Raw genomic sequence first — 26,157 nt, forward strand, 5'->3', positions numbered from 1 at the left:
ACCAATATCATTTGGATAGTTTTTACCTACGGTAGAATGATTTTTTTAACTGTATAGAATTCTAGGCCCAAAACAATTGCATATGAAACAAGACATGGTGAATTTTCTGATGGAAGGAAAGATTAGAACAAGTGATGTAATCTTTCTTTAGGATGTCTAAAATCAGGTTCATTCACCTCACAGATGGGAGGGCTAAAGACAAGATGAGAGTCCCATATGTTTCACACTATGAATCTACGAAAAGGTTTTCTAAATCTTGTGACAGTCATTTGATCAAAAATATCTACTTCCCTAGTGATATTTAAGACTAGAAAAGATATGTCTTAATAATAGATCCCTTTCTTTCTCTGTGAAAGTTCAGTGCTTGCTTCGGATCTAGTTTATCTGACATTCCTCACTTACTAGGAAAAAACTTTACTGACCTTTTAACTATTTTTCTACCAGTAGCTAAAAATGGTTGTACTTAAGAATAGTCTCTCCATTATCCACATTTTAACCTTAATGCTTCTTGACATTTATCTTCCCCAAATTTTCAGTCACCAAATACTGTTGATTATTCCTTGATGTCATATTTCTCTTGCTGTTATTTCCACTGTCATCACTCTGTCCCTTAACCCACCTTCACCCCCAGGCCTGGATTGCTAAGGTGGCCTCTTTGATCATCTCTCAGCTTCTAATTTGCCCGCTTGCTGACCGAGCCGTCACCAGATGAGTTTTCCTAAAATACAGCTTGCTTGGATTGTGTTTCTCCTCAGTGACCTTCATGGGTCCTAAATACAAACTAATGAACTGTCTAGTGTAGTTCTGGAACATCTCCCACCACCTACCTCTCCAGCCATACCTGGGCAGTTCTTGTCTTGTGACTGTTGGTCATATAAATTCCTACCTTTTCTTCAAGGCCCACCCCGAATCCCTCCTCCCTACGGAAGACTCCTCAGTTACGGCCCATGAAGCCTGAACTCCTGCGGTGTATACACTGGGTGTCCACTTAGCACTGAACATGTTCTCCCTCCCTGCTTTTACCTCTTTAAGCGTTTGGTTTGTCTCAGATTAGGTGGCCTACTTGTATTCCTCTGCCCCAGTAAGGCACCCATGGCAGGCTAGGATGTCCTACTCGTTGCAGGCCTCTGGTACAGCAAGACTGTCCTCACTGCCTTGGCTTTTCATGACCTGAAAACATCGTGGTGTAAGGGTTCCTTAGCAGCCACTCCATTTGCAAATTGGTAGAGTTGGGATGGAAGAGGGGATGGGAGTGGATAAAACAGTCTGACTACAAATCTCTAAATCGGACAAAAAAATTTTTTAAAGATTTTTATTTAGGGGATCCCTGGGTGGCGCAGCGGTTTGGCGCCTGCCTTTGGCTCAGCGCGCGATCCTGGAGACCCGGGATCGAATCCCACGTCGGGCTCCCGGTGCATGGAGCCTGCTTCTCCCTCTGCCTATGTCTCTGCCTCTCTCTCTCTCTCTCTCTCTCTGTGACTATCATAAATAAATAAAAATTAAAAAAATTTTTAAAAAAAAGATTTTTATTTATTCATGAGAGACACAAAGGCAGAGATACAGGCAAAGGGAGAGGCAGGCTCCATGCAGGGAGCCCAACGCGGGACCCAATCCCGGGTTCCCAGGATCACACCGGGGACCAAAGGCGGCACTAAACCACTGAGCCATCCAGGCTGCCCCCGACAGAATTTTTAATTATAGTCCTTTCCTCCCTGGTCCCTTCTATGGTAATATTCCTTTCCTAATATGCTCTGTGATTTTTCACTTTGTGTCAGTGAATATGTTTTCATGATAAGTCATCTGAAACCCTCCTCCCTGGGGTAGGAATAACTTCTCTGTAAGTCTCCGTGACAGAGCCAGATATACTACTCTTGCTTTTATCTCTTTATTCTTTAGCTCCTTTTATACTGGCTTCCACTGATTAAATCTTATATTAAGTGAAACAGATGGAGCTTTATTAATGGCTTTAAAGCTCTATCTCCAGGGCTAATCTCAGGGCCTTCTAATCCTCTACATTTTATATTTTGGGTTGCAAGGAAGTTTTCCGGGGGGGGTGTATATTTCTTGGTTTGATATTAATACATCAAGCTCTGAGATGCTGGACTTATATTTGAATGCAGGTTTGACTCAGGACTTTTTTTTTTTTAAGATTTTATTTATATATTTGAGAGAGAATGTGTGAGCAAAAGAGCACAAGCGGGGGGCAGGGGCAAGGGGAGAGGGAGAAGCAGACTCCCCACTGAGCAGGAGCTTGATCCTAGGACCTGGGATCATAACCTGAGCTGAAGGCAGATGCTTAACCAATTGAGCCACCCAGGCGCCCCAACTTTTCAACCCCTCTTCACTCCAAGGAAAAAGCATTCTCCCTTTTCCCCTTAAGATCAGCTTTTCTGCTTGTCCTCCTGATAGTCCTTACCTCCTCTTTTCCTGTATCCTTAGTCTCCTTCCTGCATGGGCTACTTGTGCTCTGACTATATGATCAAGTCTCTCCTATGAAAACTTTCTGTCGACTCCAAATCCCCTTGAACCAACCTCTCTCCCCTGCCCTTCTTAAGCCAGGTATCCGTAAGACCTGCCCACTTTCCACTCACTTCTAATCATACTTCGTTGACTACCTACTGCGTTCTAGACCTGATGCTAGGCATTGGGCGTGACGGCGGGCAGGACAGCTCCGCGGCCTCGTGGAGTCCAGCCTCCCGGCCAAGCCGGAGCCCTCGCCAGGCCACTGAAAGTGCTCGGAGCTGTCTGTACCCCACATTCTGTGGCCCTTCTCAGCCCTTCCCCGTCAGCGGCTCAAGGCGCCGAGCCGTCATCAGTAGCACCCTCAGGCTTCCAGGAGGCCTCCTCCGTGCTCAGGGCCCCGATGAGTGCGAGAGAACAATACAGGACCTACCTCCCAAGGACATACGAGAGCATCGCGGAGCCCAAGCGGGACAGGGCTCCGCCTAAGTGAAGCTTCCCAGGGAAAATGCTTTGTTTGTTTTTAAAGGTTGTATTTGTTTATTCATGAGAGACACGCAGAGAGGCCCAGACACAGGCGGGGGAGAAGCAGGCTCCCTGCGGGGAGCCCGAAGCGGGACTCAATCCCGGGACCCCGGGGTCAGGCCCTGGGCTGAAGGCCGCGCTAACCGCTGAGCCCCCTGGGCTGCCCTGGGAAATACTTTTAAAGCGGCCAAAGCTTGTATTCACAAAACTCGCTCAGTATATCCACCATTGAGGTCGGGAAACAAATTCAGATGTACTCACCCATCAGCAGGTACGGCGGGTGATGGCAGGAGTCGGGGTGCGGTACCTCATAATAACACGTTTGCTGCTGCGGATGTTCCCCACCAATACTCTGTAACCTGCCCTTCCAGTGTCCTCCAGATAAAAATTGTTGGGGCTTGTTCTTAATTAGTCAAAGACATTACAGCTCGTGGAAATAGATAAATATGAATCATGGTTTATTGTGATGAAAAAAATATGTGAATTTTCCTAAGATTCTGGGTAAAAGAATTGTTCCTATTTGGTGGCTCATCAGTCCGTAACTGTCAACACAGGTTTCCTACCCCCCGTATAAGGCCCCCTCTTCCTTCTGAGTCCCTAGAAACTATCTTCCACGTCCTCCATCCCATGGTACCTGCTGCTGTTCCTCAGTTTCCCGGCAAGCAAGCCCCATGGTTGGGGCTCCGGGGCAGCCTGAACCCTTGCAGAGCCAGAGCTGTGTGTTTGGCAGAGTAGGGGAGAGCTCTTTGTGTCTCGAGAGGGGGTCCCAGAACTGTTGTTTAGGTCCCCAGCCCTCTAGGAGTCCGTGAAGCTAGTTCTGTTCCTAGAAGGGAGCTCGGAGGGCTCTCCCTCTCCTCAGCGGGGGTCCAGAAAGGGACCAACTGTCCCCGCCCTTCTCTGTAAAGCTCTTTCCAGGGCCCCGGGAGGCCCAGCGGCTGAGCGTCCGCCTGCGGCCCAGGCGTGACCCCGGGTCCCAGGATCGAGGTCCCAGGATCGAGGCTCCGCGCAGGGATGGAGCCTGCTCCTCCCTCGGCCTGGTCTCTCGCGAACACACCCCGCGTGATGGACACGGCTCTCTCCGGGCCAAGTGCCCGGCCCAGGGTGCCCGGGTGCCTCCCGGCCCATCTCCGACCGGGCGCTGAAGTCCGGGCAGGCCCCGCCGGCTGAGGTCACGGGGGCCCGGCGTGGGGGTCTCCCTGGGGTCACGGGGCCCGGCGTGGGGGCCGGGGGGGCCTGCTCCTCCGTCCGGGCCGGGCATCGCGCCCCCCGGTGCCCCCGCCCCCCCCCCAGCCCGACTCAGCGGCGCGTCCCAGGACCCAGAGACCCCGCCGGGCCCGCGGCTCTGCTCTGCGGCGAGGCCTCCCGGGCGGGCGGGGGCGGGACCGCTGATGCCGGCCGGACCCGGACCGGACCCGGACCCGGACCCGGACCCGGACCCGCTCGGCCGCCTCCCCCCCGCGGGCCAGGGCAGCCCGGACGGCGCACACCGGCTCCCGCGGCTCCGGCTTCCTGGGTCCGCGGCGGCGCGGGTCAGCCCCGTGCGGTGGGGGGCGGGGGGACCGGGTCACCCGGGGGGGCGGCGGGGGCTGGGGGGGGCGGGACCGGGTCAGCCCCGGTGCGGCGGGGGGGGGGGGACCGGGTCACCGGGGGGGCGGCGGGGAGGGGGGACCGGGTCACCCTGGGGTGAGGCCTGGGGGCACGGCCGGCAGGGGGCGCAGGGGGCCAGGACCCGGGTCACCCGGGGTGCGGCCTGGGGGCGGGGGCGGGACCGGGTCACCCTGGGCTGCGGCCTGAGGGCACGGCCGGCAGGGGGCGCAGGGGGCCAGGACCCGGGTCACCCGGGGTGCGGCCTGGGGGCGGGGGCGGGACCGGGTCACCCGGGGTGAGGCCTGGGGGCACGGCCAGCAGGGGGCGCAGGGGGCCAGGACCCGGGTCACCCGGGGTGCGGCCTGGGGGCGGGGGCGGGACCGGGTCACCCGGGGTGCGGCCTGGGGGCGGGGGGCGGGACCCGGGTCACCCTGGGCTGCGGCCTGAGGGCACGGCCGGCAGGGGGCGCAGGGGGCCAGGACCCGGGTCACCCGGGGGCAGCCCGGGGCCGGGCACGGCCGGCGGGGGCGGGGGCGGGGGCGGGGGCGAGGGCGGGGGAGGGGGCCAGTCCCGGGGCGGGGCTCGGCGCGCACTTAAGCGGCGGGGCGGGGGCGGGGCGGGGGCCTGGCTGCGGGTCTGCGCTTCCCGCCGGCGTCATGCGGGGGCCGAGCGCGGCCCTGTGGGTCCTCCTGGCGCTGCGCACAGGTGAGGCCCGGCCGCGGGCAGGAGCTGGGGCCCGACGCCGTCGTCAGCCCCCGCGGGTCCCCAGGCCGCGTCCCCCCGGGCAGGGGCGGGGGCGGGGCCGAGCGCAGCCGGAGGCGCTGGGGGAGCCCAGGGGGCGCCTGGGGGGCTTCCCGGAGGAGGCGGCCTGCGCCGGGCCTCGGGACGCGGCGCCTTCGAGCGGCGGAGGCGGGGCGGGCCCGGTCTCCTGGGCCCTCGCCGTGCCCCCAGGGAGCCGGGCCGGCGGCGCTGGGGCGGGGGGGGGCGGCTGCGGGCGGCGGGGGGGTGCGGGCCGCCCCTTGCGGTCCCCGCTCGCCGTCCCCGAGGGGCCCCGGGACCCAGGGCGAGAGGCGCCAAGAGGGGCGGGAAGGGCCCGGAGCCCATGCGCCGCCCCGGTGCCCCCGGGCCGGAGAGCACCCCCCGGGCCTGGGACGCCCCCGTGGCCGCGGTCCTCCCAGGGGAGGGGCAGGGCTGGTCGCGGGCTCGCTGTGCACGTCCGCGGGGTGACCCGGGCGGCCGGGGTGCTGGGGCAGCTGGGCACCCCCGTCCTCCCCCCAGCCCTCAGCGGGGCCCAGGTGCGCTGGTTAGGGCAGCTGGGCCCCGTCCCCCAGCCCTCAGCGGGACCCAGGTGCGCTGGTTAGGGCAGCTGGGCCCCGTCCCCCAGCCCTCAGCGGGACCCAGGTGCGCTGGTTAGGGCAGCTGGGTCAGCGGGGCCCAGGTGCGCTGGTTAGGGCAGCTGGGCCCCGTCCCCCAGCCCTCAGCGGGACCCAGGTGCGCTGGTTAGGGCAGCTGGGCCCCGTCCCCCAGCGGGACCCAGGTGCGCTGGTTAGGGCAGCTGGGCCCCGTCCCCCAGCCCCCAGCGGGGCCCAGGTGCGCTGGTTAGGGCAGCTGGGCACCCCGTCCCCCGGCCCCAGCGGGGCCCAGGTGCGCTGGTTAGGGCAGCTGGGCCCCGTCCCCCAGCCCTCAGTGGGACCCAGGTGCGCTGGTTAGGGCAGCTGGGCCCCGTCCCCCAGCCCTCAGCGGGACCCAGGTGCACTGGTTAGGGCAGCTGGGCCCCGTCCCCCAGCGGGACCCAGGTGCGCTGGTTAGGGCAGCTGGGCCCCGTCCCCCAGCCCCCAGCGGGGCCCAGGTGCGCTGGTTAGGGCAGCTGGGCACCCCGTCCCCCGGCCCCAGCGGGGCCCAGGTGCGCTGGTTAGGGCAGCTGGGCCCCGTCCCCCAGCCCTCAGTGGGACCCAGGTGCGCTGGTTAGGGCAGCTGGGCCCCGTCCCCCAGCCCTCAGCGGGGCGCAGCTGCGCTGGTGCACCACCTCAGACCCAGAGCAGCGCAAGTGCGGCGACCTGAGCAAGGCCTTCGGAGCCGCCGGGATCCAGCCGCCCGTCGGGTGTGTGCAGGCCCCTTCCGCAGACCACTGCATCCGGCTCCTCGCGGTGAGCGCCCCACCCGCTGGGCGGGGGGGGCTCCGACGGGGCACCACAAGGGCTCCATTCACGGGGAGGCTCCGGGTGGCCGGAGTCTCCAGGCAACGGGGCCAGGGCTTCCTGGCCAGCCCGTCCCCGCCCAGGTGGGGCCCGGGCACAGTCCTCCCTCCAGGAGAGGCTCCTGCGACAGTGGGGACACTGTCACTGGCCGCACACCCACCCCAGAGGGGCCCCCGGGGGCGCCAGGAGGGCTGTGCAGGTTCCCAGGAGGGGGCTGGCGGCAGCCCCGGGTGCAGGGAGCGGGGTGCGGGATGCAGGGAGCAGGCAGGCCCAGCTGGCACCGCCGCTGCGAGCTTGGCCGTCAGGGCCCGACTCGAGCTTGGCCGTCAGGGCCCGACTCCAGGCAGGCGCGGGCCGGGGGACCTGGGTCCCCTGGCACTGGGCCCTGACTTCTCCGCAGAGCTAGTGCAGCTCCCACGCGGGCTGCGGGCTTGCGTGAGGCTCCACTGCCAGGAAGGCAGGACCCCCAGCTAGACGCCATGGCGACCCCAGGACGCTGACAGCGTCCTGCCATTTGTTTTAGGAGAAAAAACAATGAGGAGGGCATCCGGGGGCCTCGGTCGGCGTCCTAGGAAACAGGTTAACAGCGGAGTCGGGGCTCAGAAGCAGGGAAATGAGGGAGATTCACAGTCGCGCTTCGCACCACTTTGTACCGTCCGATTTATTCATTCACTTGCCCTTGGTGTGTAAAACCCTTAGAAGCCCTAGAAGAGTAATAATTTTTAATGACATAATTAGGAAGCCAAGGCAAGCCTAGACCTAGGAGAGCTGTCACCTGGGACCTGGGAAAGGGTGAGCCCCCTACCTGGTGCAGGCTGAGCCAGGGCAGGGCCCGGGCCAGAGGGCCAGGAGGGACGTCCCCGGCAGGCTAGCGGATGGCCCGAGCAGCTGGCCGCGAGCCCCAGGCGGCCGGGCTGGCCTGAGCACGTGTCCCCGGCAGGCCCGGGAGGCGGACGCCATCACCCTGGACGGCGGAGCCATCTACGAGGCAGGGAAGGAGCACGGCCTGAAGCCCGTGGTGGGCGAAGTGTACGACCAAGGTCAGCGGGCGGAGCAGCCTGGGGGCGGGCGGCGAGGAGGCTGTCCCCGCAGCGTGTCCCTGCCGGGCCCCGCGCAACCTGCAGCCTCAAGCCGGTCGGTAGCCCTGTCCCCACAGCAGTCCTGGGGTCCAGGCCAGACTGACCTACACAAGCCCCCCCCACTAAGTCTCTCTCGACCCCCCGCTCAGAGCAGGGGTGCCAGAGACACAGAGGGCTGACTCGAGTCCGTTCTTCCTTGCGGGAATCCCGTCACCCCATAGCTTGTAAAGTGGGGAGAGCGGCCCCGGTCCTGTCCCACAGACTAAATGAATCAGCAGGTGCGCACCTGTCGCACGGTATGTGCTTAGGACTAGGAGTTCCTTTGCCCCGGTCCCTGCGCCTCACACCCCACGTGCTCTAACCCGGCTGCCCCTGGGAAGCTCGCCCATGACCTGCACGTGTCCAAGGGCTAGCCCCGGTCACGGCCCGGCTCGCTGTCACCTCTAAGGGTCTCCCCTGACCCCTCCCCTGGCCCGAAAGAGCTTCTCTTTCCTGTTTTCCCGGAGCTCTGACTCACTCTGTCAGGATCCCGTCTTCTGTCCTGTTTTCTCTGTCCCTGGCACAGTTGTCCCCGGCACAGTGGGCCCCTCGAGGAGGGCCTGGTCCTCGTCTTTGACACCCCTAGGTCCCTGGTATCCCGCGCAGGCGCTCACTTGGCCCCCTGGTGAATGGGTGACTGTCAGGTGGCTCAGGGCACAGCCTAGCACCTGCACTCCAAGGCCAGAGCACGCCCTGCCTCACTGGCCCCAAACACCACTCTTCCTCTTTAATTAATTCAGCACACTTATTGAGCACCTACTGTATGCCAGGCATGAGCACAGAGTGGTAAGCCCAAGAGAGCAGCCACCAGGTAGTGAACAGAACGCAAGGAAGCGTAGTCGTGACCGTGGAAGGTGCTGTGAAGGAGGTAGAGCCCACGAGGAGGAAAGGAAGGCATGTAGGGGGACCTACTGGAACGGAGCACTCGGGAAGGCCTCTCCAGGAGGTGGCATTTAACCTGGACCCTGACAAGGGCCCCGGGGGGGAAGGAACTTGGGAGGTTCAGGGAACCGGGAAGAAGGGCACGGTGGGTAAATCAGAGGACGGCAGAGGCCAGGCTGCTCAGGTGGCAGAGGCTAGCTCAGGGCACGGGACAGAACCCCGGCTTTATTTTCTAGAACTCAACGGCATTCTGATCTCGGCATCCTGCCCTGCGGGGCACACGGGGGCGGGGGGGTGCGATGCCCGCTGCTCATCGTCCCCGTAGGTAAATCATCCCCGTCTTGTCTGAATGGCCCGCAAGGCTGGGGACCCCTGCCCGCCCACATGCACCCCATTCAAGTTTCCGGGTGATTCGGGACCGCACTGCTAGCTCCCCGTACACTCTCGTGCCGCCCCCCCAGCACCTGTGAGCCCCTCTGCCCATCTGGGTGACGGTCCTGCCTGCCCCGCCTGCGCCTCCCACCGCTCCTCTCCCCATGACCGTGGTGCCCTTCCCCTGAAGGGCCTGGACTCGGGAAGACACAGACTGGGGGCCCCCGTGTCCCCCGCCAGCTGCAGAGCTGCAGCACAGATACAGACCCAGCGGCAAGTGCCAGTGACTGGCAGGGAAAGGGGAGAAAGAGCCTCTCGGGGCGATGTCCACCGCGTGAGACCGCGAGCCTGGGGTCTCGCCATGAGCCATGTGGGTCGTACCCACGCGCTCTCGGGAACCGGGAAGCGTGCACACGTGGGTGTGCATCCATGCACACGTGCACACGCACGCACGCACGCACCCATACCTGTCTTCCCTCTCGGCTGCTCCCCCCCTGCCCTCACGCCTCTCCCGTCCCTCCTAGAGGTCGGCACCTCCTATTACGCCGTGGCCGTGGTCAAGAGGAGCTCCAACGTGACCATCAACAGCCTGGAGGGGGTGAGGTCCTGTCACACGGGCCTCAACAGGACAGCGGGCTGGAACGTGCCCGTGGGCTACCTGGTGGAGAGCGGCCGCCTGTCCGTGATGGGCTGCGATGTGCTCAAGGGTGAGGCTGCCCCGCGGGGGCTCTGCGTGTCCTGCCCGCCCTCACAGGGGACTCCCTCAGGCTGCCCTCACAACACACGCAGTGCAGGCGTGCACACACGCACAGGCGCGGTCCGCACGTGCCCATATGCACAGGTGCATGCACACACGCACAGGTGCGGTCCACACGTGCCTGCGGACAGGTGCATGCACACACGTGCACGCACACACAGGCGTGGTCCACACGTGCACATATGCACAGGTGCATGTACACACATGCACACACGCACAGGCGCGGTCCACACGTGCCCACAGACAGGTGCGGGGGGTGCCGGGTGCATGGGGTCGGGGGGCCGGCTCTTGCAGGCTCAGAGCCGGGAGGCCGGAGTGGGCCAGAAAGGGGAGCCCCAGTGGGGACCCCGAGCAGGGAGCCGAGCTGGCCCGGGCCGTCCTGCTCCCCCGCGGGCGGCGGGGACTGAGGCGCAGGGTAAATACTTGCCCACGGGGGGCCGCGGGGCCTCGGTGCTGGCGGGGACCCCGAGCCATGAGGCGGCCCCCACCTGGCCCGGGAGGCCCTGTCGCCGTCGCCTGCCCTCCCGTGTTGTGAAACGCGTGGCCCGTGAGGTCATAGTCGCGACGTGGCTATTCCTTTGCCGCCCTCATCGCACGGAGCTGGCCTGGGGGGTGTGGGGATGGCAGCCTCTGCAGCCCCGGGGACACGGGTGTTCCTCCCCAAGCCGCTGTCGGCCCCGCTGCAGCCCACCACCACCCCCACTCCCCCCCAGCCTGCAGGGGCCCGTGGGTGGCCTGGGCTGAGCCATCCGGGGCCTGGGCCCGCCTGTGACTGCCTGGCCTCCCTCCCGGCCTCCCTCCTGGCCTCCCTCCCAGCCTTCCTCCCGGCCTTCCTCCCGGCCTCCCTCCCGGCCTCCCTCCCGGCCTCCTAACCTCCGTCCCTCCCGGCCTCCCTCCCGGCCTCCTTCCCGGCCTTCCTCCCGGCCTCCCTCCCAGCCTCCCAACCTCCCTCCCTCCTGGCCTCCCTCCTGGCCTCCTAACCTCCGTCCCTCCCGGCCTCCCTCCTGGCCTCCCTCCCGGCCTCCCAACCTCCCCCGCTCCCGGCCTCCCTCCCGGCCTCCCAACCTCCCTCCCTCCCAGCCTCCCTCCCGGCCTCAAAACCTCCCTCCCTCCCGGCCTCCCAACCTCCCTCCCTCCCGCAGCCGTCAGCGACTACTTTGGGGGCAGCTGCGTCCCCGGGGCTGCAGAGACGGGCCACGCGGACTCCCTGTGCCGCCAGTGCAGGGGCGACGCTGCCGGGGACGGCGTGTGCGACAAGAGCCCCCTGGAGAGATACTACGACTACAGCGGGGCCTTCCGGTGAGGGGCGGGGTGGGGGGACACACGGCGGGCACCAGGCCCCAGGGCGGTGGCACGGCCTGCCCAGTCGGGGGACCCCCGCCCGAGCGCCAGCCGGCTTCGCTCCCAGACCCAACCCGCGGAGCGCACTTAGGGGCGAGGGCTTCGGAGGAAATGACAGAAACCGCCCTGCCACCCTCCTGTCCTCTCCTTGGTGCCTCGGCCGGCGGGGGGGGGGGTGCAGGAGCCCCCAAGTCCTGACACCTCGAGCTGGCAGGGCCCCCGATTAGGGCCGGCCCTGCCCTTCGGAGCCAGAGGAGAGTCCCCACCGGCTGGGGGCGGCCGCCTCGGTCCGCAGATGAGGGAACAGGCTCAGCGGGGCGGGTCGGAAGCCTCTGGAGCCCCCGGAGCCGCCTTGGCCTCCGTGTCTCCACCTGGACACGGGGAGCCTGCTAGTGCCCCTGCCCCGGGTGGGATCCGCGTAAATACGGCGTGGGGCAGGGCGCGGAGGGAAGAGCAGTCCTCGGTCCTACAAGCAGCGACTTGGGCCCCTCCGTCCCGGCTCGCCCAGTGGGCCTGGGCCTGCCTCCCTCCGGGCAGTGAGCCCTGCGGCAGGGAACACAGAAGTCCTGGTCCCTTCCACTCAGGGGCTTGGTGTCGCATGAGACGTCCTGTCCGATCCCCTCCCTCGAGGCCGACTCCTCCTCCAAACACCCTGAGCGTCACAGCTCTTGACCCGCTAGGGCCCGAGGCGGGCTGTGCAGCGTCCACACTGATCATAAAGCCGGTCTCCCTGTGCGCAGCGACTTTCTCCCCCCACTGTCCAGGTGGTAGAGGCCGGAGGCCTCCACGACTTGGCGAAGCCCCACAGGAAACAAAGTGGGGACCTAGGCCCTGGGACCGCTCCCCCCATGGGCACCCCCGGAACAGAGCTCCAGGGGGCGCTCACGGACTCCCCCCCCCCCCCCCCCCCCCCCCCCCGCAGGTGCCTGGCGGAAGGGGCGGGGGATGTGGCCTTCGTGAAGCACAGCACAGTGCTGGAGAACACTGACGGTGAGTGCTCCCCGCAGCCCAGCCTAGGCCCTGGAGGTCTCCCCGAGAGGAAGCAGCAGGTCTCAGGAGTGGAGTGAAGCTGCCGGAGGCGGCTCCGCCCTGCTCTGCTTTGGGCTCCGAGTCTCAGCAAACTCTCACCCGCTCCCACCCCCAGGGAGGTCTTGGTAAATCGGGGCAGTGCTGCGTGTACATCCATTAGATCGTTGTCATTTAACATTTTTTATTTTGCAATAATGGAGCTTTGGAACAGTTGCGAGAATAATTCAAAGAACTCCCTTTTTTTTTTTTTCCAAAGATTTATGTATCTATTTCTTTTAGAGGGTGGGGAGGGGCAGAAGGAGAGGGAGAGGGAATCGTCTCTCGACCCTGAGACCATGACCTGAGCCGAAATCAAGAGTCAGACCCTTAACCAACTGAGCCACCCAGGTGCCTGCCCCCCTCATTTATTTGTTATCCAGATTCCGACTTTTAGCATTTGCTGTATTGGATTTATCATCCTTCCTATACTTGCGTATATTCTTTCCTTATCGTTCTTTCCACACCTGAATGTGTCGTTTCTGGGGGAGTACATTAGCCTGCAAGGCACTCTTCAATATTTTAGTGTGTAGCTCCAAAAAAACAAGGAGATGGAGACCTGGCCACCGTATAGTTACCGATTTCAGGAAATGTAACATTGACATAATATTATTATCTAGGGATCCCTGGGTGGTGCAGCGGTTTGGCACCTGCCTTCGGCCCAGGGCGCGATCCTGGAGACCCGGGATCACTCTGCCTGTGTCTCTGCCTCTCTCTCTCTCTCTCTCTGTGACTATCATAAATAAAAAATATTTTAAAAATTTAAAAAAATACTATTATCTAATCTGCAGCCCGTATTCCAAATTCATTAACTGTCCCAATTCTGTCCTTTGTAGCAATTTTTGTCAGGACCAAACCTGTGATCACACATGGTTTTTAGTTGTTAGGTCTCTTTACTTTCCTTTAGCTTCTAAGCAGTTTCATAATCTTTCTTTGTTTTTGCGGCATTGACATGTTTGAAGAGTGAGGCCAGTTATTTTATAGAACATCCCCTAATTTGGATTTGCTTAAGGATTATTTATTTCTTTAAACTGGGGTATAATTCACATGCAGCAAAATGCACTCTTTTGGAAATAGAGTTCCGTGCGTTTTGCCCAAAACACAGTTGAATAACCACCACCACAATCAAGATGGTGACTGTGCCTGACCTTCCATCCAGAAATCTCCTGATGCTCCCTCGTGGCATTCAGCAAACACTTCTGACTATAGTTTTGCCAGTTCAATAATGTCTGATCATTGTCTTTTTTTTTATCCTAATCTTTTTTTTATCATGACCTTTACCTTTAAAAGCAGAAGGTCCATCATGTGGTCTGACATTCAAGAAGGCAAACAATATGAACCAGATTTGAAAAAGGGGAAAAAAATGATTTGAAAAAGGAGGAAGCACATAAGATTAGCTCCAGAGCAAGATGTTCCTACAAAAATGGGCAGCTGGGACTTGGGTCTCAAGATCAAGCAGAGGAAAATGTTAAAGGTGGAGAAAGAATAGGGATATATTGGGTTAAAATTAGCTCTTTTATTTATTTATTTTAAGGAGGGAGGAGGCAGAAGCCAAGAGAGAGAATCTCAAGCAGACTCCTGCTGAGTGCAGGGCCCAACGTGGGGCTCGATCCCACGGCCCCGAGATCATGACCTGAGCTGAAATCTAGAGTCAGATGCTTAACCAACCCCGAAAATTGGCCCTTTTAAAATGTTGATGATGGGGCAGCCTGGGTGGCTCAGTGGTTTGAGCACCTGCCTTCAGCCCAGGACGTGATCCTGGGGTCCCGGGATCGAGTCCCACGTCAGGCTCCCTGCATGGAGCCTGGGTCTCCCTCTGCCCATGTCTCTGCCTCTCTCTCGCTCTCTCTCTCTCTATCATGAATAAATAAATAAAATCTTTGGTTTTTTTAATTTTTTAAAATTTATTTATTCATGAGTGACAGAGAGAGAGAGGCAGAGACATAGGCAGAGGGAGAAGCAGGCTCCCTGCGGGGAGCCTAATGCAGGACTTGATCCCAGGACCCCGGGATCATGCCCTGAGCCGAAGGCAGATGCTCCCACCTGAGCCACCCAGGGGACCCATGGGGGTTTTGTTTGGAAATAGCTTCAGAGTGAAGAGTTTTCATAACCCCACAAATTATTTTTACCCCTCCTATTTCCTAGCAGAGGCTTATTGTTCTCATTTGAAATTTTTTAAAGTCATAAAAATATTGTTGTGTAAGACCATCTGTTGAGTTACAGTCTTAAAATTAGTCTTCTTAATATTCCTATCTGGTGTTGCTATTCACTCTTTCAAATAAATCTGCCTATTATAAATGAGCTTTATGGAAAATTTCCAGAAGGGTGGGAAAAATACTTTAAAATGACAAGTGAAAAAAAAAAAAAAAGAAGTCGGATGCAAGGGTCCCCTGGCTGGCTCAGTCCGTGGAATGTGCGACTCTTGATCTTGGGGTCATGAGTTCAAGCCCAATGTTGTGTGTAGAGATTACTTATATAAATAATTTTTTTTAAGCAGTAGGGCACCGGGTGGCTCAGTTATTTGAGCCTTTCTTTGACTTATGATTCTGACTCAAGTCATGATCTCATGGGTTGTGAAGTAGAATCCAGTATCAGGGCTCTGTGCTCAGCAGGGAGTCTGCTCAGCATCCCCCCCCACCCAGACTCTCTGTTTCTCTCTCAAATAAATAAATAAATCTTTTATCTTCTTTTTTACTTATTCACAAGAGACACAGAGAAAGAGGCAGAGACACAGGCCGAGGGAGAAGCAGGCTCCATGCTGGGAGCCCAGTGTGGGACTCGATCCCAGGACCCCGGGGTCATGCCCTGGGCCAAAGGCAGGCGCTTACCTGCTGAGCCCCACCAGGCGTCCCAATAAATAAATATTAAAAAAAAAAAAAAAGGAAGAAGAAGAAGTAGGATGCTAGAATGCCAATCAGGTGTGTCCTTAACCATGTTAGAAATGGTTAGAAAATAAAAAAAAGGACTTGGGGGAAATGTCCCAGAATATCAGTAGGTGACTATTGGATTAATACACGGGCTGACTTTGGGGCGCCCCCCTTTGCTCTGGGGGGCCGCTCTGGGCCGCTGTGTCCGGCTGGGCCCTGCCCTGGCCCCTGCCCTGCCCTCTGCTCAGAGCCAGATTCAGCGCCCCGCGCAGCAGGGAGCTCCCAGTGCATCCCTCCCAGCCCGAGCTCCTCGGATTCTCTTCCCTTTACAACGTTAACGCGTAGTCCTGTCCGTCTGTCCATCCGTCCTCTCCCTCAGAGCCGTGTCCTCGGGAGAAGCTGTGGGGTAGGAGATGCCAGCAACAGTCCCTGGAGACCCGGGGCCCACGGGCCAGCTCCCGGCCCCTCTGCCTCCTGGGTTCTGGGTCTCAAGCTCCTGGAAGAGGTCGCGGCCTCCGCACCCCGGCCTCCACTCCCGGCCTCGGCTCCTGGCCTCCACGCCCCAGCCTCCAGGCGGCTGGGCCCTCCCGCAGCCCCCCGCGCACAGGCGCTGGCTCACATGGGCTTCCCATCTCCCCAGGGAGGACCCTTCCGTCCTGGGGCCAGGCACTGCTGTCCCAGGACTTTGCGCTGCTGTGCCGGGATGGCAGCCGAGCTGACGTCACCGAGTGGAGGCGATGCCACCTGGCGCGCGTGCCTGCCCACGCGGTGGTGGTCCGGTCCGACACGGATGGGGGCCTCGTGTTCCGGCTGCTGAACGAAGGCCAGGTAGGTCAGGCGGCCCGGGGCTGAGCCACCGTCGGGGACCGGGCGGCTGAGTGACGAAGGGAAGCCCCGGGGGACACGGAAGGGGGGTGGCGCCTGCCCTGGTCCCCAGAGGGCACAGGAGGGGGCGCTGGCAGGGACCTGGGAGGGGGGAAGGCCTCAGCATCCCCCCACCCCCCAGCGCCTGTTCAGCCAGGAGGGCAGCAGCTTCCAGATGTTCAGCTCCGAGGCCTACGGCCAGAAGAACCTGCTCTTCAAAGACTCCACCTCGGAGCTGGTGCCCATCGCCACGCAGACCTACGAGGCCTGGTTGGGCCGCGAGTACCTGCACGCCGTGAAGGGTCTCCTCTGTGATCCCAACCGTACGTCCGCCTGGGGAGGCCACTGGCAAAGGACACTCACCCCAAGAGCGGTGCCCCTTGGCCTCCGCAAGAGCCAGTTGCTTCCACCTCCCGCTTCCGGGGGTCTGGGGAGGAGGCTGCTCCTGAGTTGCATGGGCTGCTGTATCCCCGATGCCCCATATGCTCCAAGGGGTGGGATCCGGGACCATCTCGGGGAGAGGCCCTTGCCCTCCACGCGGAGCTCGGCAGATCCCAGCACGTTCTCCGCTCAGTGCCTCACTCCCCCTCCTCCCACCCCGCAGCCAAGGCCCTGGCTCAGGGGTTGACCGTTGCAGTGGTCTACAGATGGGCCTCCGGCCCCCCGCCCCCCGCAGCCAGGGAAGTGCCGTGACCCTCGGTTAGACACGCGACAGCCACGATCTGCCTCAGGCCCCCTCACGGCCCCTGAAAGAGGCACAGTCCTCCCCTTTCTGTAAGAGGAAACAGGCTCGGAGCGTCAGACAACTCCGTCCAGCCGGGGGGGCGGGTGGGGAACAGGACTTCCAACGGGTCCTACGTGCTCCCGGGCCGTGCTCGGGGCAGCCCCTGCAGCAGGCAGGTGACCGCCGCTCCGCACGCAGGCCTGCCCCACTACCTGCGCTGGTGTGTGGTGTCCACTCCCGAGATCCAGAAGTGCGGAGACATGGCCGTGGCCTTCAGCCGGCAGCGGCTCAAGCCAGAGATCCAGTGCGTGTCGGCCGAGTCTCCCCAACACTGCATGGAACGGATCCAGGTGGGGGCCGCGCCCAGACGGGCAGTGGCAGTGCCGGGCCCTTCGGCGCTCTCCCCCCGAGCCCCCTGGTCTAAAGCAGACAGCAGCGTGGGCAGGAGTGTCCTGGGACAACCCGAAGGAAAAGAGGGGAGGAGGAAGGACTGGCGGGGGGCCACCACCCCGGGGCAGGGCGGGTGGGGCGCGCGGAGAGGGGGACGGCTGCTTCCTTTCGGGGGTCCAGGAACCCTTCCTCGCTGAGCGGGGGAGGTAAGGAAGCTTCCAGCTCTTGGGTTGGGCTCAGGTCATGATCTCTTAAGAGGAAGGAAGTTGAGGCTGGCCGGCGAGGCAGGCCTGGAGCACACCGCACCCTGCTATCTCCCGTTGTGTCCCGTCCTTGCCTTTGTCTCTAAGCTGTCACTGCCCAGCCATGGCCTTAGTCCTGCTCCCACTAACATGCTCCCCACCGGGAGTTAAGAGCACTGGCCCTGCTGGAGGCCACTGCGGCTCGCCCTGCTTCGCTTCTCGACCTAGGGGTTGGGACCAGGACTTGCACCTGGCCCTGGGGCGCTGCCGTCAGGGCGCTGCCGGGCTCGCGGGGGTCCCAGCAGCCCCTGGGTTCCTGGGCTCCTTCTCTTTCCTCTTTGTTTTTTTTTTTTAAGATTTTATTTATTTTTTTAATTAAAAAAAATTTTTTTAATATTTTATTTATTTATTCATGAGAGACACAGAGAGAGGCAGAGACACAGGCAGAGGGAGAAGCAGGCTCCATGCAGGGAGCCTGATGCGGGACTTGATCCCGGGTCTCCAGGCTCACCCTGGGCCACAGGCAGTGCTAAGCCACTGAGCCACCCGGGCTGCCCCTTATTTATTTTTCTTAGCGAGAACATGGGGGGGGCGGAACTCTCAGGCAGACTCCTCACTGAGCCCCCCACGAGGCTCCGTCTCTCCTGAGGTCATGACCTGAGCCCAACCCAAGAGCTGGAGGCTGAACCGGCTGCACCACCCAGGCTCCCTCCTCCCTTAAGAGCCAGTCGCTGGGGCCTGTGGTCAGGAGCCCTTCTCCGGGCCACCCCCAAGTGCAGGCCACGCCAGTGCCCCTCAGGAGTGTCCACGCTGCCCCAGCCAGGCAGCCCGTGGACGTCGAGGAATAGCAGGAGCCAGGATCGGGGCAGATGACGCCCCGGGCGTGCGACGCCGTGTGCCACGCGCTGTGCTAAGACTTCCCGCGGACCCTTCACTTACCCGCACGGGGCCCTGGGGGCGGGTGTGATCACCGTCAGGTGTGGAGGCTGAAGCTGGGAGAGGCCGGAGAAGCAACCCGCCCCCGGGTGCCCCGGCTCAGGGTAGGGGGGCTGCTGGGGCGGGGTGGACGCGGCTGGGACCGGGGAAGGGGGGAGACAGGGTGGGCCGCCCCGCGGAGTGGCTGGGTCACAGGGTTCGGCGCCTGCAGGCAGGGGGACGGCTCCTTAGACGGCTCTGGGCGCAAACAACGGGCCGGGGCGCTGCCAGCCAAACCCCAGCCACAGGCTCAGACACGCTGGCTCCCAAGGCTCCAGGAGGCGCCCAGTGGCTCGACCCCCCACAGCCGTCAGCCCCAGAGGCCCAGGAAGGGAGCGGCCGCTGACTGGGTCCCGGGTGGGGTCCTGGGTCGGGGGGGGGGGGCAGGAGCGGCCCCTCACGTGGCCCCAGACGCAGCCCCTCCAGGCTCAAGGACCTCGCAGCCTCGCGCTGGGCCTGAGCAGCGTGGGGCACCTGCCTGGGCGCGGGCGCCCCCCTGCCGCACGCCTCCCCTGGGGCCTGGACACTGCAGCCCCTCTTCGGGCCCAGGGGCCTCCTACCCAGAGGCTCCGGGATGAGGCGGTGGAGTGGAGCGTGGGAGACGCGGGGAGCTCCGGGTGGGGGGGGTGGCACCTGGGGCTGAGCTCTGACCACCGAGCCGCAGCCTCCTGAGACGTGGCAGGTCGCGCAGCCGCTGCTCGCGTACACACTTGGCGCACACGTCCTGCACCCGGCTGGGGGTGCCGTCCGGGCCCTGGGCGCTGGCCTGAGGACCCCCCATCCAGGCGTGAGCCCCGGGGGGGCACAAGAGTCTGCTGGGAGCAGGGCCTGGCGGCGGGCGATGGCGGCCTGCGTCCCTCGGGGGGCTCCCGAGCAGCACCTCTCCCGCCCACACCTGGGGGGGCTCCCCGGGCGAGCACCCGTACCCTTTCTGGTCTGTGACCTCTCGATGTGTCCCTCAGGCCGGGCAGATCGACGCCGTGACCCTAAGGGGCGAGGACACCTACCTGGCAGGACAGAAGCACGGCCTGGTGCCAGCGGCGGGGGAGCGCTATGCCCGTGAGTGCGGTGGCCGCTTCCTGCACGTGCCCGGGCCTCGGGCCTCGCAGGCCGCGTGCGCCTTCTCCGGTGTCCTTGGCTGTGTGACGGCCCCTCGCAATTATAAAGACCCCGTAGCGGCCGCTCCAGGCCACCCGGAGCAGGCGAGCGTGTGGCCGCCCCAGCAGGTGCCTCCCCGGGCTGCTGCCCAGCCGTCAAGGCTCCAGGGACGGCCCAGCCCCCTCCACGTGGTGACCTCAGGGACCCCCCCCCCCGGAATGTGGCTAGTCCCAGGGCTTAGGAAAGCTGCTCCTGCGTCCCCAGCTGCGCCCCGCCTGTCCCCCGGGAGGTGAGAGAAGTCACACCGGGGTGTCAGGAAGGACAGGCCCTCGGGGAGGAGCGGCCAGGCGGAGGCTGGCGGAGACGGAGCCGAGGGCTGGGGCGGCCCTGGGGACCGGACAGGCCGGGGCCCACAGCGGAGCCCACAGCGGAGCCCACAGCAGAGTCCACGCGGCCGCAGCTCTGTGGCAGGAGCCACTGAGGGGCAGGGTGAGGGTGGCAGGGGTCCCTTGCGCCGAGGCCCGGGGAGCACAACCAGGGCCTCACTGGTGTCCCCTCCTCGCAGCGGACGACACGAGCAGCTCGTACTTCGCCGTGGCCGTGGTGAAGCGCAACAGCTCGGACGCCTTCTCCCTGGACGAGCTGCGGGGCAGGCGCTCGTGCCACCCGGGCTTGGGCAGCCCCGCGGGCTGGGACATCCCCGTGGGCGCCCTGCTGCAGAGGGGCTTCCTCCGGCCCAGGGACTGCGACGTCCTCACAGGTACCGCGGCCGCAGGAGCGCACCCGGGCCAGCTCCCTCCGGGGTCCGCAGGGCTGGGGCTGGGGGCGAGGGCCAGGCCGCCTGTCCCCACAGAATCCACACGGCAGCCCCCCTCCTGGGAGGGGGCCAGTGTCCCCTGCTCTGCGGAGGGGGAGCGGGCTGCAGGAGGTACGAGGGGCCCGGTGGGGTCACCTCCCGGCGCGGGGCTGTCCCCGTGTCCCAGCAGCCCCCGGCTGCCACCTGCATGAGTGCCGAGGAGACGCACTTGCCAGGCAGCCGCCACATGCCACCCCAGGGCTCCCCGCGTGCTAAGTCACACGCAGTCGTGGAGAGAGGGAGGCAGCAGGAAGCTGGCACATCCTGGGCTGACTGTGCGTGCACCTCTGTCCCGTCTGGCACCTCACAAAAAACCCACGTTTCTTCCTACCCACCTCGGCGAGCACCCAGACAGGGAGCGTCAGGGCTGCTCTCCCGCTCCCACGCGGAGTAGCTTACAGGTAGTGAGCTCCCCATCCCCGAGGGAGCCCAAGGGAGGGCTGGCCGACCACCAGCGGGGGCCGCCCATGGGGTTTGTGTCCAGACAGCCTCCACGTGCCCGCCGTCCCCGCAGTCACTGAGGAGAGGTGTGCCGCTGCGCTGGGGGGAGTGGGGGGGGCGCAGGGCCCGCGGCCCCCCACGGCCCCTTACCCAGCGCCCCCCCCCGCCCGCCCCAGCCGTGAGCCAGTTCTTCAGCGCCAGCTGCGTGCCTGTCAACAACGCCAAGAACTACCCGGCCTCGCTGTGCGCGCTCTGCGTGGGGGACGAGCGCGGCCGCAACAAGTGTGTGGGCAGCAGCCAGGAGAGGTACTACGGCCACCGCGGCGCCTTCAGGTACGCGGCCCGGTGGGTGGGCTGGGCCCGCTCGCAGCCCGGGGCCCCCACCGCCCCCGCCACCCCCACCTCGGCCTCCTGCCCGCAGGTGCCTGGCTGAGAGCGCGGGGGACGTGGCCTTCGTCAAGCACACGACCGTCTTCGACAACACGAACGGTAGGTGCGGGCGCCGGGCCAGTCTCGGGGGCCGCCGACATGACCCGGGCCCGGCCTCCCAGGCGCCCTCGGGCGGAGCAGGCCCCGGGCCGCGCCCGCTGGGGGACTCGTTAGGGTCCTCACTGCTCTAGAGACCAGAGAGTCTCCATCCCCCCGAATGGTAGAAATGCCACCTCCGTCGGGTGGGAGGCGGCCCTGCTGGGGCATCTCTGCACAGTTCCCCACGCAGCCCCCGGGCCTGGGAGCCAGGGCTCAGCCCCGTCCCCCCCGGGGTGCCTTCCCTTCTCTGGAGTCACCTTCCCGGGCCCCCCCGGGAGAAGAGCCCCGGATCCCTCTGCCCCGGGCCCCCAAGCCCACACCTGGTCCTACCGGGTGCCTCATCCCCTCGCAGCGCCTACACCCTCTTGAAGACCAGAGGCTGTTTGCTTCCAGCACCTCCCGGTCGCTCCTTCTCTGTGCCCCGCCCCCAGCCAGGCTCTGAACCCCCGACGCTGGGGGTCCAGTCTTCTGCACTCAGAACCGCCCGGAGAACCTCAGGGCAGGAAGGCACCTTGTGCCCCGGTGGGGGGGAGGGGCTCAGCGGTTCAGCCCCTGCCTGTGGCCCAGGGCATGACCCTGGAGACCCGGGACCGAGTCCCAGGTCGGGCTCCCTGCATGGAGCCTGCTTCTCCCTCTGCCTGCGTCTCTGCCTCTCTCTCTCTCTCTCTCTCTCATGAATAAATAAATAAAATAAACCTTAAGAAAGAAAACCGCACAGCTTCCCGGGCCCCACCCCTAGACCTGCCTTTGAAACTGCCATCTCACACCTTGATGTCATACCTCGCCCGGTTTGAGATCTTGGGCTGTTGGGGGAAGAGGTCAGCCACCTTCAGGAGCCCCCCACACACCTCAGGTCCAAGACCTGGAACACACAGTTGGGGCTCTTGGCCTGGGAGGGATTAAGAGTCTCAGTTTTCCCTCCTGTGAAATGGGGGTGACCATGCTCATCTGACGTTACTGTCTTGAGGACAGAGCAGGTGCCCGTGAAGTACCTGCCCCGGTACAGGTACCGCCTCTTCCCTCCAGCGGTGGCTCCTCCCAGGGTCATGGCCCTGCTGGGTCCGCTGGTCCTGGCCTAGAGCAGAGCAGCTGGGGCATGGAGTTGGGAGCTGGCCAGGCATTGTCACCTCTGCCCCGGCAAGGATCTGGGGATCCAGGAGCAGAGCTTGTGTCTTGTGTCTTCCCCTGTCGCTCTGCTTCATCCCCTCAGGCCACAACTCTGAGCCCTGGGCTGCTGGGCTCAGGTCCGAGGACTATGAGCTGCTGTGTCCCAACGGGGCCCGGGCCGAGGTGTCGCAGTTCGCAGCCTGCAATCTGGCCCAGATACCACCCCACGCCGTCATGGTCAGGCCGGATACCAACGTCTACGCCGTGTACGGGCTGCTGGACAAGGCCCAGGTGAGCCGGGGCCGGGTGACGGCACCGGGGGGTGGGCAGTGAGGTGACCCCGGGCCCTGTGCCTCGGTTTACCTGAAACAACCCGAGGAAACCTGGGGAAAGTTCCGAGGTTTTCACTTCATCAGGCCTCTCCTCCAGCTCTCCCTCTGCGTCCGCGCCGCCCCCCCTCAGCGGCCGGTTCTCACCAAGCTACGAGCGTGCTGTGGTCTCTGCGATCCTTAAAAACCAAAAACAAACGAGGGCCCTCTTGGTTCCACATCCTATAGGGGCCGTGACCCCCCCTTAGAGCAAGGCTCCTTTGGGAGTCCTCTCTCGAGTGTCACCTGCTCCCCTCGGGTCCCTCCGCTCCAGACAGGCCCTCACCAGGGCTCAAACTGCCCCGAGCAGCACAGTGGCCCGTGGGGCTGAGTCCCATCACCTCCCTGACCCCTAGCAGCACTGGCCCCAGCTCCCACCTGCCAGAGGAGCTTCCCCCCACCCCGTTCCAGATCCGCACCTGCCCGGGGCTCCTCCCAGGCATCTGTAGCTGCCCCTCCCGTGCCCCCGCCCCCCCCCCCCGGCCTCCCCACTGCCCCCGAGCGCCCCTGGGCTCAGTCCTACACCCTCTTCACCTGTCCGTGCCCTCCGGTCAACATCACCCAGCCCCGGGCCCTTAACAGCCGTCTGTGTGTGGATGTTGTCGGCCCTGCTGTCACCCCCCGGGCCCCCGTGTGGACAGCTGCCCACCCGACTGCCCCGAGTGGCCGCCTCAGACTTCCCATTTCCTCAGAGGCCCTCCTGAGCTCCTGTCCTTCCTTCACGGCCTACATCTAGTCCACCTGCAGATCTGGGGGCTGCACGCACACCTGGAAGGGCCCAGACTCCGATAACAGGGCCCCTGGTTCCCAACCACCGGGGCTCCCCTCCCCACGTTCCCCCCCCCGCCGAGTGATAGGTGATGTGGGGAAGAACTTTGTGTCCGTGCACGTTTTCCTGGGAAGGCCGACCTGGCATCAGATATTGGAGTGTCTGTGAGCCCCCGAAGGCCTCATGGCCACTTGGACCCCTCATACTGTGGCACTACCATCGTCTCGTTACTCCAAGTCCCTTTGATGCCGGCTTGAGCTGACTGGTCGGGCTTAGGGTTTCCAGTCGGCCCCGGTGCCCCGAGGTCCCCTGCTCCTGGGTTCACTGTCTGCAGAGCCCCGCGTGGCAGCCAGCAGCTCCTGCGTGGGCCTGCTGAGGCCAGAGGAAAAGCAGGTCGGCCTGTGGTACTTTCAGGACCTGTTTGGAGATGATCACAATAAGAACGGGTTCAGGATGTACGACTCCTCCAACTATCACGGCCAAGACCTGCTCTTCAAGGATGCCACCACCCGGATGGTGCCTGTCAGGGAGAAGGCCACGTACCGAGAGTGGCTGGGCCCGGACTACGCGGCAGCTCTGGAGGGGATGCTGTCTCAGCAGTGCTCGGGCGCAGGTAGGGCCTGGCTGCCGGGCGGGCAGGTTCACGCCTCACAGGGGAAGAGGAGGTGCCCCGCGACCCCGCGTCCCGCCCACAGCATCCCTCCAAGGCTTCCACCCCAAATCCTCGAGTGCAGGGGGGATGCTCCGGGGGGGTTACCGACCCTCGAGGTGAGGCGGGGGGTGGGGAAGGGGGTGGACAGTGGTGAGGACAGGGAACACCACCGACAGCAGAAGCCGGGCCCGTGTGACCCGGACGGACCTGGATCCAGGCTGTCGGTGCCAGATGTGGCGCGGAGAGATTATGGCAGCTGCACAGATACACGGGGAGGCGCATTTTGGAAGGAAAGGGCCCGCAGGGAAGCAGGACAAGGAGCAGTGGTGCCGGGGCCGACAGGGAGGCCGGGCGCGGGGCGGGAGGCGCTGCGGGGCTCCGAGGCCCTGAGCACCTGTGCTTGGTCCCCCAGCGGCCCCCCGGCTGTCCTCGCCGCTGCTGCCTCTCCTGCTGGGCCTCCCCGCGGGCCTCCTGCACCCCGCCCTCTGACGCCACCGCCCGCCAAGCCCGGCCCTCGGGCCCTTCCCGGCCGACGCCAGGGACCGCGAGGTGGCCGAGGACGGAGGGGCCCCGAGCAGGTGGGCGCCAGGGAGCCCAGCCCCCTTGTCCCACGGGTGCCTCCCCCCCGCCCCCGCCGGGCAAGGGCCAGTGCCCCAGGGACCGGGCTTCCGCGGCCTCCCTGCCCAGGGCCATCCCCTGCCGTCCCCTTCCCCTCGTCAGGGCCCCCCCCCACCAGCCTCCCTCCTGGGACGCGGGCTCTGTCCCGGGACGGCCACCGGGGAGCGGGGCCCACGCAGCGCCGCCCTCTGCCCGTCTGCGGCGCTGGCCACGGTGCTGCCCGCGGGGCACCCGGGTGTGCGGGGCTAAGCCCTCAGGGGTCCTCCGACAGGGCCCGCTCCCCAGGGCGCACCCCTCCTGAGCGTCCGGCTCGGCGCCCTGCAGCCCCCACGACTCCTCGGCCACCCCCGCGCCCCCAGCAGAGCGGGTGCCTCCCGACAGGGCCCGGCCTTGAGGACCGCCCAGGGAGCCCCGGAGCAGGGCCCAGGCCCCCGAGGCCGCGGCGGCCCTGGGAAGAGCCGGGGTGGGGGAGGCCTCGGCCGGTGGGCAGCAGCGGGAGCCCCCCCGGGCGAGCAGGGGAAGGGCCGCCTTCCCCCCCCCCCGGAGTCAGGGTGCCCGTTTGGCCGCGGCTGTCTGGGGAGCCAGGAAGGTTTCCAGAGCTGCCAGCGCTGCCTCTGAATTCTCCCCGAGAAACGAGCAGGAACGGGAGGAGGCCGCCCTCGCAGCAGCCCGGAGCCGCGTGGGCCTGGAGCTATTTGCGTCTCGGTCTGCGGGGGCCCCGGGGACCCCGATGATAGGCCGGCTCCTGGCGCTTCGCCCCCGTCCGCGCCGAGGACGCCCCCGGCTCCCCACCGAGGAGGCCCCTGGCAGCGTCCTGGCCGCGGTCCTGCCACCGAGGAGGCCCCGTCCCCGCGCGGGGGGCCGCAGGCCGCCCGCCGCCCGCACGCGAGGGCGTAGCCGGGCTTGTACCCTCTTCGCTGACGGGAGCCAGCGACTCTCGGACCTAAGGATCCTTTGATTTCTTTTCTTTAAGGGAGATTTAGGGGGGGGGCGCATGCGGCCAGGTGTGCGGCGGCCGTGAGCCACGGGAAGAGCGGCCTGGGGACGCAGCTTTCGGAGACAGCGCAGGGCCCCCCGTGTTAGTGCAAATAAAAGATAAAGAGACGCTGGTTGGTCAGTTGTGTTTTTCTGCAGTTTTATGGTTTTATTAACACAAGTATGACCCGCACACAAGCCGTCTATTGGTCTTCCTCGCTCCGCAGCCTGGCTCGGACTGGTGGCGCCTCAGCCGCGCTTCAAGCTCCCTGAGCGGTGCCCTCGGAGCCTCCGGAACCTCCGGGCCGCAGCACGTGCTGTTTTCTCGTCGCTCCCGTGACCCACGTTGGGCACCAAGATCTGGCCCTTGAATCCCCT

At 64.0% G+C, this 26,157-nt stretch overlaps 1 protein-coding gene across 2 annotated transcripts; it reads left to right on the forward strand.

Annotated features, from left to right (window-relative positions):
• The first annotated feature begins 5,126 nt into the window (after window positions 1-5,126).
• MELTF (melanotransferrin) lies at window positions 5,127-25,909 on the forward strand. 2 transcript variants are annotated; one of them, XM_041773158.1, is made up of 16 exons: window positions 5,127-5,277; window positions 6,565-6,719; window positions 7,711-7,810; window positions 9,667-9,849; window positions 11,042-11,198; window positions 12,163-12,230; window positions 15,813-16,000; window positions 16,179-16,359; window positions 16,959-17,110; window positions 19,330-19,426; window positions 20,031-20,225; window positions 20,939-21,095; window positions 21,184-21,251; window positions 22,501-22,688; window positions 23,949-24,147; window positions 24,599-25,909. In XM_041773158.1, the coding sequence occupies exons 1-16, from the start codon at window positions 5,229-5,231 to the stop codon at window positions 24,673-24,675; spliced, it is 2,214 nt and encodes a 737-aa protein (XP_041629092.1). In that variant the 5' UTR covers window positions 5,127-5,228; the 3' UTR covers window positions 24,676-25,909. The 2 variants fall into 2 exon arrangements, with proteins under 2 accessions (XP_041629092.1, XP_041629093.1); XM_041773159.1 differs by lacking the exons at window positions 6,565-6,719; window positions 7,711-7,810 and having other exon boundaries at window positions 5,133-5,277.
• Window positions 25,910-26,157: the final 248 nt, after the last annotated feature.

This window comes from Vulpes lagopus, chromosome 1, assembly GCF_018345385.1.
Source record: "Vulpes lagopus strain Blue_001 chromosome 1, ASM1834538v1, whole genome shotgun sequence".
NCBI classification, from domain to species: domain Eukaryota; kingdom Metazoa; phylum Chordata; class Mammalia; order Carnivora; family Canidae; genus Vulpes; species Vulpes lagopus.

What these genes read in the sequence shown, in the direction of transcription:
- MELTF (XM_041773158.1), top strand. Translation starts at nt 5,229, where the DNA reads ATGCGGGGGCCGAGCGCGGCCCTGTGGGTCCTCCTGGCGCTGCGCACA. An exon ending in GGCTGCTGAACGAAGGCCAG is followed by an intron (nt 16,001 to 16,178) that starts GTAGGTCAGGCG and finishes CCCACCCCCCAG; the next exon opens with CGCCTGTTCAGCCAGGAGGG. An exon ending in TCTCCTCTGTGATCCCAACC is followed by an intron (nt 16,360 to 16,958) that starts GTACGTCCGCCT and finishes CTCCGCACGCAG; the next exon opens with GCCTGCCCCACTACCTGCGC.